General features: G+C 32.1%; 3 protein-coding genes and 1 pseudogene across 4 annotated transcripts; 2 read left to right on the forward strand and 2 right to left on the reverse strand.

Annotated features, from left to right (window-relative positions):
* The first annotated feature begins 732 nt into the window (after positions 1–732).
* Positions 733–5,400, forward strand: LOC103845566. Its single transcript, XM_033292526.1, has 2 exons — positions 733–962; positions 1,636–5,400. The coding sequence occupies exon 2, from the start codon at positions 4,516–4,518 to the stop codon at positions 5,188–5,190; it is 675 nt and encodes a 224-aa protein (XP_033148417.1). The 5' UTR covers positions 733–962; positions 1,636–4,515; the 3' UTR covers positions 5,191–5,400.
* A 250-nt stretch (positions 5,401–5,650) lies between these two features.
* On the reverse strand, positions 5,651–7,068 carry LOC103845577 (nascent polypeptide-associated complex subunit alpha-like protein 1). Its single transcript, XM_009122446.2, has 4 exons — positions 6,849–7,068; positions 6,569–6,644; positions 6,247–6,377; positions 5,651–6,172 (listed from the first exon to the last, which is right to left on the reverse strand). Exons 1-4 carry the CDS (start codon positions 6,903–6,905, stop codon positions 5,828–5,830), a joined length of 609 nt encoding a protein of 202 aa, XP_009120694.1. The 5' UTR covers positions 6,906–7,068; the 3' UTR covers positions 5,651–5,827.
* A 239-nt stretch (positions 7,069–7,307) lies between these two features.
* On the forward strand, positions 7,308–8,502 carry LOC103845588 (annotated as a pseudogene).
* A 334-nt stretch (positions 8,503–8,836) lies between these two features.
* Positions 8,837–13,951, reverse strand: LOC103845597 (ankyrin repeat-containing protein ITN1). 2 transcript variants are annotated; one of them, XM_009122483.3, is made up of 5 exons: positions 12,259–13,949; positions 11,616–11,655; positions 10,732–11,235; positions 10,256–10,665; positions 8,837–9,812 (listed from the first exon to the last, which is right to left on the reverse strand). In XM_009122483.3, the coding sequence occupies exons 2-5, from the start codon at positions 11,638–11,640 to the stop codon at positions 8,982–8,984; spliced, it is 1,770 nt and encodes a 589-aa protein (XP_009120731.1). In that variant the 5' UTR covers positions 11,641–11,655; positions 12,259–13,949; the 3' UTR covers positions 8,837–8,981. The 2 variants fall into 2 exon arrangements, with proteins under 2 accessions (XP_009120731.1, XP_009120714.1); XM_009122466.3 differs by lacking the exon at positions 11,616–11,655 and having other exon boundaries at positions 12,259–13,951.
* Between the last annotated feature and the right edge of the window lie 591 nt (positions 13,952–14,542).

A 14,542-nucleotide genomic window follows, 5' to 3' on the forward strand; every position in this document is an offset into this window, starting at 1 on the left:
TGAATCATGTGATTAATACTCTTTCCTTGATATTAGGCGTTGTTCATTTGAGGTGATTGTCGAGAATTGTACGGGGTTTCATGGAGTTTGGCTAGATAAGAAGATAAGCAAGAGTAATTGGTGTGTCGGTTACCTTAGCAAAGAACAGATAATTCAGGTGTCAGTAGATGCTTAGGATGCTTAAATATCTTATTTAAGAGCCGGTTCTTATATTTTTTAGTTAAAAATTAAAAGATGGGATCTTATATTACGCTAAGAACCTCATCCTAAGAACCTACCATTAAAATGTTTCCTTATGCTCGTCTATGGCAAGTTTGAAGACATATTTATCAAGAGGAATCAAATGTTCCGTATCTTTCTTTCTTTGGTAAGTTTTTTTGAAAACAAAAATTTATAGGCAAAATTGCCAAAACAGAACAAAAATTCAACATAGTTGTCTTTTGGTATAATAACATCAATAAGTTTTCCCTTTAGTATAATTTTTTTCATAATCCCAAAACTAACCCTTGATTAATTAAATGAAGTAAATATATACAAAAGTATTTAAATATTAAAAATTGAATAAAAATAAAAATTTAAGTTAAAAAAAATTATATAATTTTAATTCATCATTTTAGAATGTATTAATAAAAATAATATATTTAACAAAATTGATATACACAATTGAATTCAAAAAAAAAATATATATATATATATATATAAATACATTAATAAAAAGAAATTAATATATTAATAAAAATTTAATTAACATAAAGAGCACAAAAAATTAATATTTACATTTTTTATAAATTGTACATTTAAATTTACAATGAGATATTTCCAAAATATCGACTAGAAGTTTTTAGTCGATATTTAACAATTTTTAGTGCATGTTAACTATTTCATAAATTAGTTAGATATCTTAAACTTTTATTAAATAAATGTGTTAATCATATGTGATAAGTAATTTTATACTTTAAACAGTTATAATCTATGTTACATGGAAACGGAAGCGAGTACGTGGAAGCGGAAGCGTAAGGAAGCGCAGAAGCGAGATTTTTTAAAATATTAGGAAGCGGGTACGTATTAGAAGCGTATATCCATATATAAATATATATATATATATATGTAAATTTTTTTAATAATTAGGACTAAAATTATATGATTTAAATTTGAAATAAAACATTTATTCATTTATAATAATTTTGAAATGATTTTATATTAAAACTGTAAAAATACACATAAATTATGTTTACAAAAAATATTATATTAATTATTTTTAATACTTCATAAATAATTGACACAATATGTTTCAATATGTGCTATATCTTTAATAAAACTCTCAATGCATAAAGATAATTTATAGTATTATTTTTGATATTTATATATATTTATAATTCAATATTCATTACTATTATTTTTTTTATTTTATATAGATTAAAACTATGGTTTTATATTTTATTGATATACATTGTATTTTTAGAGAAAATGGAAGCGTGATTCCAAAACGGAATCATAAGCTTCCAACAGGTTTTTAAAGAGAATATTTTAGAAACGTTTTGGAAGCGAGATTCCGCAAATTTCCACAAGGTTCCGATTCCGATTCCGGTTCCGAAGTGGGAAGCGGACGTCCGATGAAGCTTCCGTGCAACGTAGGTTATAATAAGCAACAGTTATATACTAACATTTTTACGATGCTTATATACTTCAATTTAATTATTACTTTTAATATATAATGTTAATTAAAAATAAAATATAATCATGCATAGCATGGACAATAAAATTTATATATTCTCTGTGATATACACAATTGAATTTCAAATAATTCTATAAATAAATATTAATAAAAATAAAAATAAATATACATATATAATTTTTAGTCTATATATGTTTGCAAATATATCAAAAAAACGTTGAATATATATATATATATATATATATATATATATATATATATATATATATATATATATATATATATATATATGTTTGTAAACATATAAAAAAATCAAAATATATGTTTGTAACGTTTTAGGCAAGCACATAGACTATAAATATTTGTAGAATATTTTTGTGACCAAATATACATGTTTTACGAAGTTAGAGTATTTTAAATATTTTTTAACTGAAATTTCCTAAATTTTCGCAAAAATCAAGTTTTCTTATCGGTAGAAACTAGAAAGCACTTTTTACACTGCGTAGAACGATGAAAAAAATCTAATAAGCAAATTCTACCTCATGTAACATCAAATTAATGTCTAGATTTCAATACGTAATAAAAGTAGAAGTTGCATTCGACAAAAATGTAGTTATCTTTACAATTAGTATAATTCACATTCTCCCTATTTAGAATTTTAAGTAATAGTAGATTATTCGTTCTAAAAAAAATAGACGAACTTGTTTAATCTGGAATTCACTTTCAATTTATAATTTTATATAGTTTAAGAATTTTGAAATCTTTCCTCAAATAGTATAAATATGAAAAATTATAATTATATTTTACTATTTTTAAAATGTTAAATTTCCAAAAGTGATTATTTCAATATAAAATAGAATTCAGCATCAAATAAGGCAAACTAATAAATAAATCATTAAAACGAAAATGACTCAATATATATATATATATATACTAAATACTTGGAAATTTAACAAAAAAGTAACTTAAATAAAATAAAATATACAGAATACAGGATTTTTAACTTGCAAAAACACAAAATAAAATATACTATTCAAAATAAAATTTCAAAAAGTGTATTTTCAAAATAAATTAGAAATTAAAATCAAATGTATATTCTTTTATAATATCCAAATCAAAGAAATATAGGGTTAGAAGTGAATGAAGAATAACAATGAATGAAAACGAAAAACATCCGCGATGGAAATTAAATCATACAAGTTGAAGACAAAATCCGATAGAAAAAAAATGTATCACACCAGAAAATACCAAATATACTAGAAAATAATTCCAAACTACATGATCAGTTATTCTAATCATTAGTCTGATTCACCTAATATAACATATAAAATTTAAGAAGTTCTTTGTTGAGTTTTGTCGAAGAAAATATTTAGAGAACAATGTTTATAACATAAATTAAAAATAAAGAGCCTAAGAAAGCATGTCATATAAGTTAGTTAAGATTTTAAATAAAATTTATAACAAAGACTAACAATAATTAGCATGAAAGATAACATAAAAGAATAATAGAAGAAACAATCAATATGAATTATCAATATAAATATACTATCTAAGTATTATAATCAACAAACTAAAAACATAAAAAATTACAAATTTTGAACATTTAGAAAAAAGTCTCATGATTACAATTAATACGCTATCTAACACTTTTGTTATCTTATCGTCAGCATTTAGCAACTAGAAAAAAATTATCAAAATTATGTAATAGATTTCAAAAGATCTTAAAAATATTCATGTAAACTCCAAAACAAATAAATATTAACTATTATGCCAAAAAATAAATTATAATATCATGTAATACATTATAAAATCATACAATTTTAACTACAATACAAATAATTTACTGAATCAAGTAGAAGATAAATCTAATGCTTTAGATTCTCAATATTATTAATTCAATAAATAAAAATGTTATATAACATTATTTAAATTCATTATATTTACTTTACTTTTTATATTATCTTAGAAATTCTATTTAATATTAACTAAAGTTCATCAAAATATTTATAGTGATTAAATTTTAAATCTAAATATTATATTATCACACATATATATAACAATTACACATTAATTGTAAAGTTTTTCTGATTATAAAGCAAAATTAGATACTATGCAGAGGGGGTCCTTATGCAGATAACTCAATCGTTTATGTTATTCAAATTAAATATATGTAAAAAATGTATGATAAAATATTATAATGTATTAACAGTTTACATGCATCAAGCAATTTATATAATATTTAAAAAAAAAACAAGTTAGTTTAAAAAAATTAGGAATATGTTTATAAACATAATTATTACATTTATAAATACAAATAACTAAATAGTTGATAAGATGGTATAGTTATACATAAACATAAATAATAAAATCCGCAAATCATATTTCAAAAAAAAGAAATTATATAAATAAATTAAATAATTAGTTTAAAAGTTATTATAAAACTAGTCGCGGATAAAATCCAGTAATTACCAAAACTGGACTGGATTTAACTACTTTCCAAATCATGTAAGGGCTTAGTTGAGTTTTTAAATCTAAGCTCTATTTAGGAAAGTATCGATCCTAACAAATTAATACATTAACAAATGTAATCTAGTAAAATATACGAAAATATTCATCTATTTCTTATATTTTGAAATATTTCCTGAAATCGTATAATAAAGGCCTGATGACGTGACAGCACACGCATCTAGATTATTAACCGTCCGATTATAAATATACGATCGATACATCCAAAGCTCAAACAGTGAAAGCGTTTAGGGCACGACGGGTACATGATATAAACATACACACTCGAGGACGATAACAAGAAAAAGATTCTCTCTCTCGCAACAAGAAGCTCAATGGCTCCGACGATAAGAACCGTCGCAACTTACAACACTCACCAAGAACACACCGTTGATTTCTTCGGAAACGAGTTCACCGTCACCGTAACTCGCTCTTCCTCCGTCATCACCCGATGGATCAACAACGTCCAATACTACAACCGCTACTCCTCTCACCCTCTCGTCATCGGAGTCGGCGTTCAGTGGACACCGATTTATCTATGTGATAACTGTTACTACGCCGATCCTTACTACAACGCAGACCCGGAGGCAGACACTCTCCAGCTATGCGTGGGCACACGGTGCCTCGTCATCCAGCTGTCTCACTGCGACGATGTCCCCGACGAGCTACGCAGTTTTCTCACGGATCCGCGAACGTTTTACGTCGGTTTCTGGAACGGTCAAGACGCGGGGAAGCTGGCGAGGTCGAGACATGGGCTTGAGATCGAGGAGCTTCTTGATTTGAGGAACTATGTTCAAGATTCGGTAGGGTTTGGGATGAGTCGGTGTTCGTTTGAGGAGATGGTTGAGGAGTGTATGGGGTATCGAGGGGTGAGGCTTGATCGTGGGATTAGCATGAGTGATTGGAGTGCGTATGAGCTTGACCATGAGCAGATTCTTCAGGCTTCGGTGGATGCTTATGTTTGCTTTAAGCTTGGTGTCTTGGTTCGTCTATGGGAGTACTATGACTAGATGTTTATGTTTTCTTTCAGCTTGGTGTTGTTTTGGTTTTGTCTATGGTTTCATATAACAATGTTTGCAATGATCCTTGTGGATGCTAAATTGCTAACGCAATGTGATTTATTAGAGATTGTTTTAAAAATGGTTTTGTCAACTAACTTCAAATATAATATGGTAGATAGAATGTGTTAATATTATTAACGAAGAAATCGTTTTTGAGTATTATAATCTCGTTTTAGTTTTGTACAACTCAAATGTTCTTCTTATGTTCGTGCTGATTACCTAACCAAACAGACTTGAGCATAAGGAATTTTCTTTTCTTATGTAAATCCTGTTATACGATTACTAACAGCTTCTCAAAATAACTGATTTATTTATAAATATTAATTTAAAGCTGGAAAAAATTTCGGTGTATTCATTCGTGAGTATATTTAGTTGTCATATATCAGCTTTCAACTCAGTTAGGTAGCGGTAAGTGTAAATAGTCGATAATACTCAATATCAAACCAAACTGTATACTTGAATCACTGATACAACACTGAAAACACTTCAAGAACACATGGAAAACAAAAACTTGCGAAACCTTTTGAAAATCTCAGGGGACATATAACTCCAAGTTAAACCACATCTAAGTTGAAAAGATTTTGGTTTAGGTGGTAAGCTCCATGATAGCAGTGACAATATCTCCATCAGCAGACTTGAGAGCCTTCACAGCCTTTGGCCTAGTCACTCCTGCTTGCGTCATCACCAACTCAATGTCCTTTGGCTCAACACCATCCTCGTCAACATCCTCATCATCATCCTGCACCACTGCGGCAGCGCTCGACGACGATTCACCCTTGATCACGTTGCTGAGATCCGGAGCCTTGAACTGCTCTGCGGCCTGCGACTGCATCTGCGAGCTCAAATCCTCTATCTTGGCCTCTCCAAAGATGACGTAGGTGTCTGATGCTGGGCTCTTGAAAACATCGGGTTTAGAGATGACGAACATTATCTGTATCACATATCAAAGTCCATCGTCAATACAGTATAAGGATTGAATGGGCAAAAAAGAAGAAAAAGACTAACGTTCTTGCTCTTTTTGACGGTGACTCGGCTGACACCAGTGATGGGCTTCATCCCGAGCTTGAGCATGGCTTTACGACTCTTCTTCTCACTTCTGCTTTGCTTCGACTTGCCTCCTGCCTCTCCTTCTTGTCCTGTTTTCACCAATCACAACTCAATATAATGAATCAACTAGAACACGAAGCTTCGCCAACAAGAAGTCTCGATGCATATGATTCTTCACACACTACAGTTAGCTTTTTTTTTTTTTTTACCAATTATAAATCAATCTTCCCCAAATCTAAAAACTAACATAGGAGCTGTATTTTGTTAACATAGAGCTTACCCTCCGCATCATCATCGTCATCATCGGAGTCATCCTCATCGTTGTCATCAGCGTCCTCAACTTCAGGCTTATCAAGCTACACCACATCAGTCCAAAAAATCAAACAAATCAGACATTTGCAATGCTAAAGTGATTTGAAAACCGATTATTTAACAAATAGGATTCAGATCTAAAGCTGCATAGCTCTAATATTTACATATACGAAGCAAAACACTTAAGATCTGAGGTGAGTCTAGTTACAGATAGTAGAAAGAGAGAGTGAGAAGATAAGAAAAATTACATCGATCTTCTGTTCTTCCAATTTGGCGGCGAGGATCTCTTTCTCTTCGGTAGTCATGGTGATCTGTGTATCGAAGTTTAGAGAGAGAGAGAGATGAAGATTCGTGAAACTGTGCCGAAACCTTAAAACCCTAGAAGAAGAAGAGACCACGTCCAACTTTTAATTTGAATTTGGGCTTTGGGCTTTGGGCTTTGGGCCTAATTGTATCTTCTTCTCTCCTCACCAGGATTGATAGATTCCATTGCTCTATGTTCGTTACATTATGTTAGGCATGGGCATAAAATCCATGATCCGAAATCCGAACCGAACCGAAAAATCCGATCTATACCCAGTTCGAAATATAAAAAATATCTGAATAGATCCCGTAAAGTAGTACAAAGTATATCCAAACCTGAAGTGTTATTAACCGAACTTGAATGGGTAATTCGAAAAAACCAAAAAATCCAAAAAAATATCCGAAAAAAACGTTTTGAATGTTCAAACTAATATACAATATAATTATATAAAACATGAATATATACTTCAAATATTCAATTTCATATTTATATCAAGTATCTAACAATAAGTATTTAAAATTTAAATAACTACTTTAAATACTTAATTATATATACATAAGTATATATTTCTTATGTTTTGCTTTTAAATTTTAGATTTTATTTCAGGAATATCGGAACTCATCCGATATAACCCGAATCCGAATGATATATGGTTATTTTATGGGTTCTATGATGTGATACAAAACCGATCCGAACCCGATCCGTACTTACAAATTTACTAGAATGGAACCTACGAAGTGTTATAAAAAAGAACTGAAATCCGAAAATCCGACCTGAAGATCCATTCTGTTATCTTTTCGGATTTAAATTTACATTCTGTTATGCTCTTCATAGATTGGTTTTACAATGACTAAACCAAAGATTTAAATTTACATTCTAAACCACGATTAAACCGATACGACCACTGGGTAAAACCTCTTAGAGAAGGAACCCTATAGCTGAATCTCATTTCGAATCTCGATCGCAACCTTTCTAGCAATGTCCAGCCTTCGAAGAGCTCTCCTCGTGGCGGGGAAAACGAAGATCAACCTCCAGAACTGCCATTTCATCACCGGAATCAACTACAACGGCCTCACCGTGAAGCAGCTACAAGAGCTCCGAGGGATCCTCCGCGAAAACAGCAACACGAAGCTCCTCGTCGCGAAGAACACTCTCGTCTTCAAGGCCCTGGAAGGAACCAAGTGGGAGTCTCTGAAGCCGTGTATGAAAGGTATGAACGCGTGGATCTTCGTGCAGACCGAAGACGTCCCCCCGGCTTACGTTCGTCCGTTTCCAGAAGGAGAAGAAGTTGTTCGATAATAACTTGGGAGGTGCTGTGTTCGAGGAGAAGCTGTATGGTCCGAAGGATTATAAGGTTATTGAAACGATGTCGTTTCGGGAAGATGTGTATGGTGTGATGTTTGGTGCGTTGCATTGGCCGGGGTTGGATCTCGTTAACACGTTGCAAGCACCATCTGCGTTGGAGAATGAGAGTGCCGCTGCATAGAGTAGTTTTCTCAATTTGTTATATCGAAATGTTTTAAATTTATCGTTTGTGTTTGTTCTTCCGGATTAAAGATATGATATTTTTATGAAAATAAATTCAAACTTCAGTTTCAGACCATGTTTTGTTACAATTGGATTGAGTTTTTTTAGACCATCTCCAATGGCTTACTCTATTTTTTTACTCTAAAATAGAGTAACTTTATAGTAGAATTTGAGTTTGTTCAAATGGTTTTTTATTTTAGAGTAGAAAATAGAGTGATGAACAAAAAAAACAAATTACTCTATATTAATATTGAGTAAACCTATTTTTCACTCTATTATAGAGTGAGAAATAAAATACCATTAGAGCATTTTTTACTTTTAACTCTATTTTAGAGTAAAAAATAGTCTGGGGGTTGGAGATGCTCTTACGAGTAATAAAAGTACACCAATGCTGATGCTCCTCAGTTTCTAAATAATACAATGGTTAACTTAGTTTTTGAATATAATGAGTTGACCAGTGTTACAGAGTTGTGACAGTTGTGTTTGCCTATTGTCACAAGATTCTCTAGTCTAGCTCTCTTCACCAAATATATTTACATGATTATTGATCTTAGATTGCGAAAATTGGATCGACTTCAGAGTTTGAGTGATCTGAATGATGCCAAGAGTTGGAACCGCTCCTACGCGCACTCTTGATCCTCTTCCTCATTGACCTCACCCTCTTCGACTTCACCACATAATAAGTCATGGTCCCAAGAACACCAGCCATTATCACACCACCAACCACAGTCACAAGCTCTGCCGCCCACTCGTTCTTACGCCCAACCACTATATAAGACGATGCAAGAAACGCCACAGATGTACACATAGATGCCAACCACATCAGTTTGTTGATCACCTCCACTACCCTCTTCTCAGCTTTTGTCTCCCCCCTCACCAACGTGATCTGTACCACCACGACGGCCAGAGAAGTAAACAAGGCTATTGCGTTGAAGATAAAGAAGATCTTGAACGATGCTCGTCCCACCACCACTGCTGACCCGTCGTTGTTGTCTCCTCCCGGCACTGTGAAGATAGCGGCAAAAGCTACGGTTGCAAAGAGCACAGCCACAACGGTTACTGAGTTGGTTGCATTGTTGATCCCTTCTCTGTGGAGTTTCCTGAGCTCTTTTGAAATGTTGTGAACGTTTTTGTTAGTCCTTTTGGTCTGTTCCAGCTGGATATGAACATCGTTCTTGATTTGTGTGACGGTGCTTCTCAGCTCGTCTCTTGGCTGGTTCAGCTCATTTGCCCTGAGAGCTCCACAGCGAGCAAGAGACTCTTTTATGTATGAAGATTCTTCTGAGAGTGGAAGCCCCTCTGCAATGTCAAGTGCTGTCTTGCGTTCTCGGGTTAAAGCATTGGCGTTGGTATCAGGGAGTGACAATAACAGTTCCACAATCTGCAAGAATATGCCAATACGTGAAACATTCAAAGAAAGATATTGAAATGAAATCACACTCTCTAGATTTTGAACCGAACCAAAATTTTTAGTTTGGCTAGTTTGTTTAGGAGTTCGGTTCGATTCAGTAGGTTTTTATAACAAGTTTGGTTTTCAGTTCGCCAATCGGTTATCTCGGTTTTCGTTTAAAAATAAATTATAACCAAACCAACCGTACCAAAATCCCAAACCGAAATAACCAAACTAACCGAATTCACCTAAAACTAACTGAACTTATCCAAAATTTTAACAAAATAAAACCAAAATCTAACTGAAATTAAAAATTTTGGTAGAATTTTCAAAAACCGAACTAACAGAATACCGAACTGAACTATATTTCGGGTTGATTTAGTAAGAGTTATGTTGAACCGAATAACCTGAACTAACCGAACCCACATGCATACCTCTGCTCGTTTTTTCCTTGTGGCAACATGTAACGCCGTGTTACAAGACTTGTCTGGAAGCATAACAATGGCAGGATCTGCATCCAACAGCAGTTTCACCACCTCTGAGCTCTGTCCTTTTACAGCCATGTGAAGCGCAGTTTGTCCTTTTTTATCAACCCTTCTCGCTAGGTGAGAATCTTTAGCTAGCAAAGCTTTTATAACATCAACATGCCCTTGCCTTGCAGCTAGATGCAACGCATTCTTATGGTTAGACCGAGAAATTTCAAGCAAGTTCCCAGCTTTTGATAAAAGCTGGTTCACAACTTCCGTATGTCCTCTCATAGCCGCAGACACAAGCGGAGTTGCATTCGACGGACCAAACGTATGGCTAAGCGTCGAATCATGATCTAGTAAAACCTCAACAATAGCTGCAAGAAACAAACCATACATCAATCACAAGAAGAAACAAAGAGTAAAGCTTTGTGATGCCTTACCATGATGACCTTGTATGGCAGCAATGTGAAGAGGATCATAACCAGAACGGTTCTTCTTAGCAATACTCTCTCTACTCGAATACTTCAACAGCTCTTTCACAACATCAAGATGTCCTTTATCAGCAGCAGTGAAGAGCGCGGTCTCGCCTAACTCATTCACCTCATTCACAATCGAAGCCCTGATCTCAGCAACTTCAGCGTCGAACTCTTCCCCGCTCAGAGTCCCTTCCATCTGAGAGTTAATATCCTTGAGAATCTGCTGCACAGCCGACAAATCGCCACGCTGAGCAGCTAAGTGAAGCTCAGTGTCGTTGTGGCGACCTGTGACTTGCTTCACGTACTTTTTCTTCCCAGCTTGGTCCATCCTCTTGCCTGAGTTAGACAGAACCAAAGCTGGTGCAGTTGCTGTTGCGGACGGTGAAGGTGTTGGTGAAGGATCTAACATAGCGGTTTGAGACTCACTAGACTGTAGAATCATTCCACCTTTCACCATATCTTTTTCTCCTGAAAAATTCAAACATCAATTCAACTACATAGATCTGGAATATTACACACATGTGTATGTAACTATGTGAATTTATGATATAATCATTTTGGATTAAATAAAAATAGTACGAATTTTGATAAGTGAAGAAGCATATGGGTGGTTCGGTAATTAACAGACAAGACAAGGGACCATGAAGATCAACATGTCTAAAAAACGGTTGTGTTATTCTTTTCCGACAATCACGCAAAATAATCAATCAACTACTAAAGTTGTAGGAGAATAATCTTTGATGCTGCCTAAAACTCTTTCGAGCTAAAAAAAAATCAAATGCAATAACAAAAAATCTAGATCGTATTGGAAAAGTCGTCCAGAGATGTGTAAAGTCAAAGTTGGTTACCATCTGCAAAGGATGAGGCAGCCATGGGTGAAGCTCAGAGCTACAAGAGAGACAAGAGAGGAAGATGATTTATGTTAGCTGGTGTTTTGTGTTGAGATGGGTAATTGGGGAGAGAAAGAGAAAGAGAAAGAGAGAGAGAGAGCCTAAAATATTTAGATGGTAAAGTGAGACTCATCCCCCATTTACTAAAATATTTGCTTCTTTTTTAATAGTAAACATGTTTTATTTTATAGTATTTAATTTTCATATTTGTGTTTTTTAATTCTATAACATAATCATGACTATTGATCTATTCTAACATGTCCTTTCAAAGGATGGGATTAAAATTTGATTAAAAATTAAAATTTGGTTTAATTGAGTGGACGGACCTGATCATTGACTTATTTACAATGCTAAATCAATGTTCGGTACAATTTTCAAAACATTGATTATTTATTTTATTAATAGATCATGAAAAGTAACCGACAAATCACCTTCTCTAATCTGGAATAAATCTTTACAAATATTTGGATCTGAGTTTTAATATGATGTTAGTGTTTTTAAAATGTTTGAATTCGAATTGATCATTCGACATAAAATTTAAATTCTCAAAAACTTTTGAAATTCTAAAAAAAGGAACTTAAAAAAAATGAAGAGAATGTACCCTCAAGACGAAATATAACGCAAGAATCCATTAATGTAGATCGGAAGTAAACAAAGAATAAAAGCTTAAAGGGAGAAGCTTTCCGGCATCTGATAAACTCCTTCGGTGGTGCTGTATTGCTCGACCTTCAAGTCAGCAAGGAGTCGTAGGAGTTTGCCATTATGATATTTGGATTAATATGAGTGCAAGGAAATGATATGATATAATGAAATATATGGATACAAACTCACCTCTTTATAGATGCAAAGTCAGAGAACGGAAGATAGTGAATGAAGGATGCATTGAATGAAGAATCATGGAAAAAGGAGTTAAGAAGGCTGTTAATGACACCGATTGAATGGAGTCCGTAACGGTTCCAATTTCCCTTTGACGGCGAGAAGAAAGCCAAACGAATCGAAGCGAACGGCAGCTCGCACCAGAGATTGGATGTGAATATTCATCTCCCATAACTCTTTCGAAACTTCGTGGTCGGTGAAAAAATTCAGAAACTGAAGAACATCATGAACCCTAAAAATCGATTATAGAAGATGAAGACGTTTCGAGCACACTTAGTTATTTTCGTGATGGGCTTTATAAATTAAAACACAGATACATAATATAAAAGAGAAGCCCAAACGAATTGCAAACCAAAGTTAATGAAACGATGAGTTTCATATACGGGACACGTGTTACATAGGTATAAACAGACTTATCTAGGTGGCATCCTATGTGGAGGAAGGAGAAGAGAGTAAACTGTGTTTTATAGTAATAGATTTTCTAATTTTTTTTTAATTTATTAGAATGGAAACTTGTGGTTAATTAAGTTAGAGATGGGCTTTTAGTAAATTTGCTTCTATCCCATTTTAGTCTAGTAATTAAAATTTATTATGAGTCATTCTAGTCATTCTTAGATCAATTAGAGTCATTCCAAGTAATTTTTCTTTATGATATTTGCTTCTTTTCGGTAATTAACTAAAATATTTGTTTCTTTTCTTAACTTTTCTATTTTATTATATTACACAAATCTCAAGCTTTGTATATTTTCATGGAATTGCCCTTTACCATTAGACAATGAGAGTATACTTGCTCAACCGCCATCATGCTATGATTATAGTATGATAAGTTTTTGCAAACTTTCCATGTATTTTATTCTATTAGAAAAATAGAAAACTGATTTACAACTTGTTTGTATTTATAATTGCCATGATCCATGATCATAGCGTTCCACTTTTATTTCTTATATTTTTTTTTGAACATTTGATGTACTAAAGTTACCAACTGATTAGTAGTCAACTGATTAAAATATCCCCTCTTAAGTTTTTGAGCTAATTTGATAAAAAAACAAAGGAAGAATGTGAAATTAAATAAATGCCAAGAACAGTAAAACTTAAAAAAAAATAGTGGTTAGTCTAAAGAAAATTGACCTTACTATCCATTTTGTCATGAACATCCCCTAAACTATATTTGCGAAGTGATTTTGTCACATGTCTTTTCTACAATCAATTTCAGAAAATAAATATGACATGGTTACTGAAATTGATGATATGTCTTATAGCTTAATATGACATGGACAATTGCATTTAATGTTAATTTATATTTTTGGTACTTTTAAAAATATGGTAATAACTCATATATTACATTTAATGTCAATTTATATTTTTGGAATTTTTTTTAGAATATGGGAATAACTCATAAATCATCATTAAAATAAATATATTCAAATATGTTATTATAAATTTCGAAATATAATTTAATTATATATTTTAAATTACAGAATTTTATTACTAAAATTTTCAAAAATGTATACAATTGTTTTAGAAAATTATAAAAATTTAATCATAAAATCATTATTTTCTTATATATCTACAAATTTTATAAAAATTGTTTAATTTTAATTTTGGGTAATTATGCAACTTTTACAAATTTATTTAATATATTTAATTAAAATAAATAGATAGAAAAATCTATCTAAGATTATAATTTCAAATATATACATGCATATTCTTAAATATAACTTTTATGTTTAATTAAATCAAATTTATATTAAAATATTGATACGAAAAAGAAAATTTACAATATTAATAAAATTTATTTTAAAATATAATTTATATTTATCTGTTAAAAAATATTTTAAATTTTTTTACTGCACATGGTGCAGGAAGACACCTAGTGTGTCTAATGCTACGAGTAGGTTTGCAGCAGTAGGATTTTGTAAATATATTTAAGATTTGGCAGGTTATATATTTACAATATTTAGAACATTATGTAGACATTTTGATTAAAAAAAAATTATGTAGACGTACAT

The sequence above is a fragment of the Brassica rapa genome, chromosome A01, assembly GCF_000309985.2.
Source record: "Brassica rapa cultivar Chiifu-401-42 chromosome A01, CAAS_Brap_v3.01, whole genome shotgun sequence".
Taxonomy (NCBI): domain Eukaryota; kingdom Viridiplantae; phylum Streptophyta; class Magnoliopsida; order Brassicales; family Brassicaceae; genus Brassica; species Brassica rapa.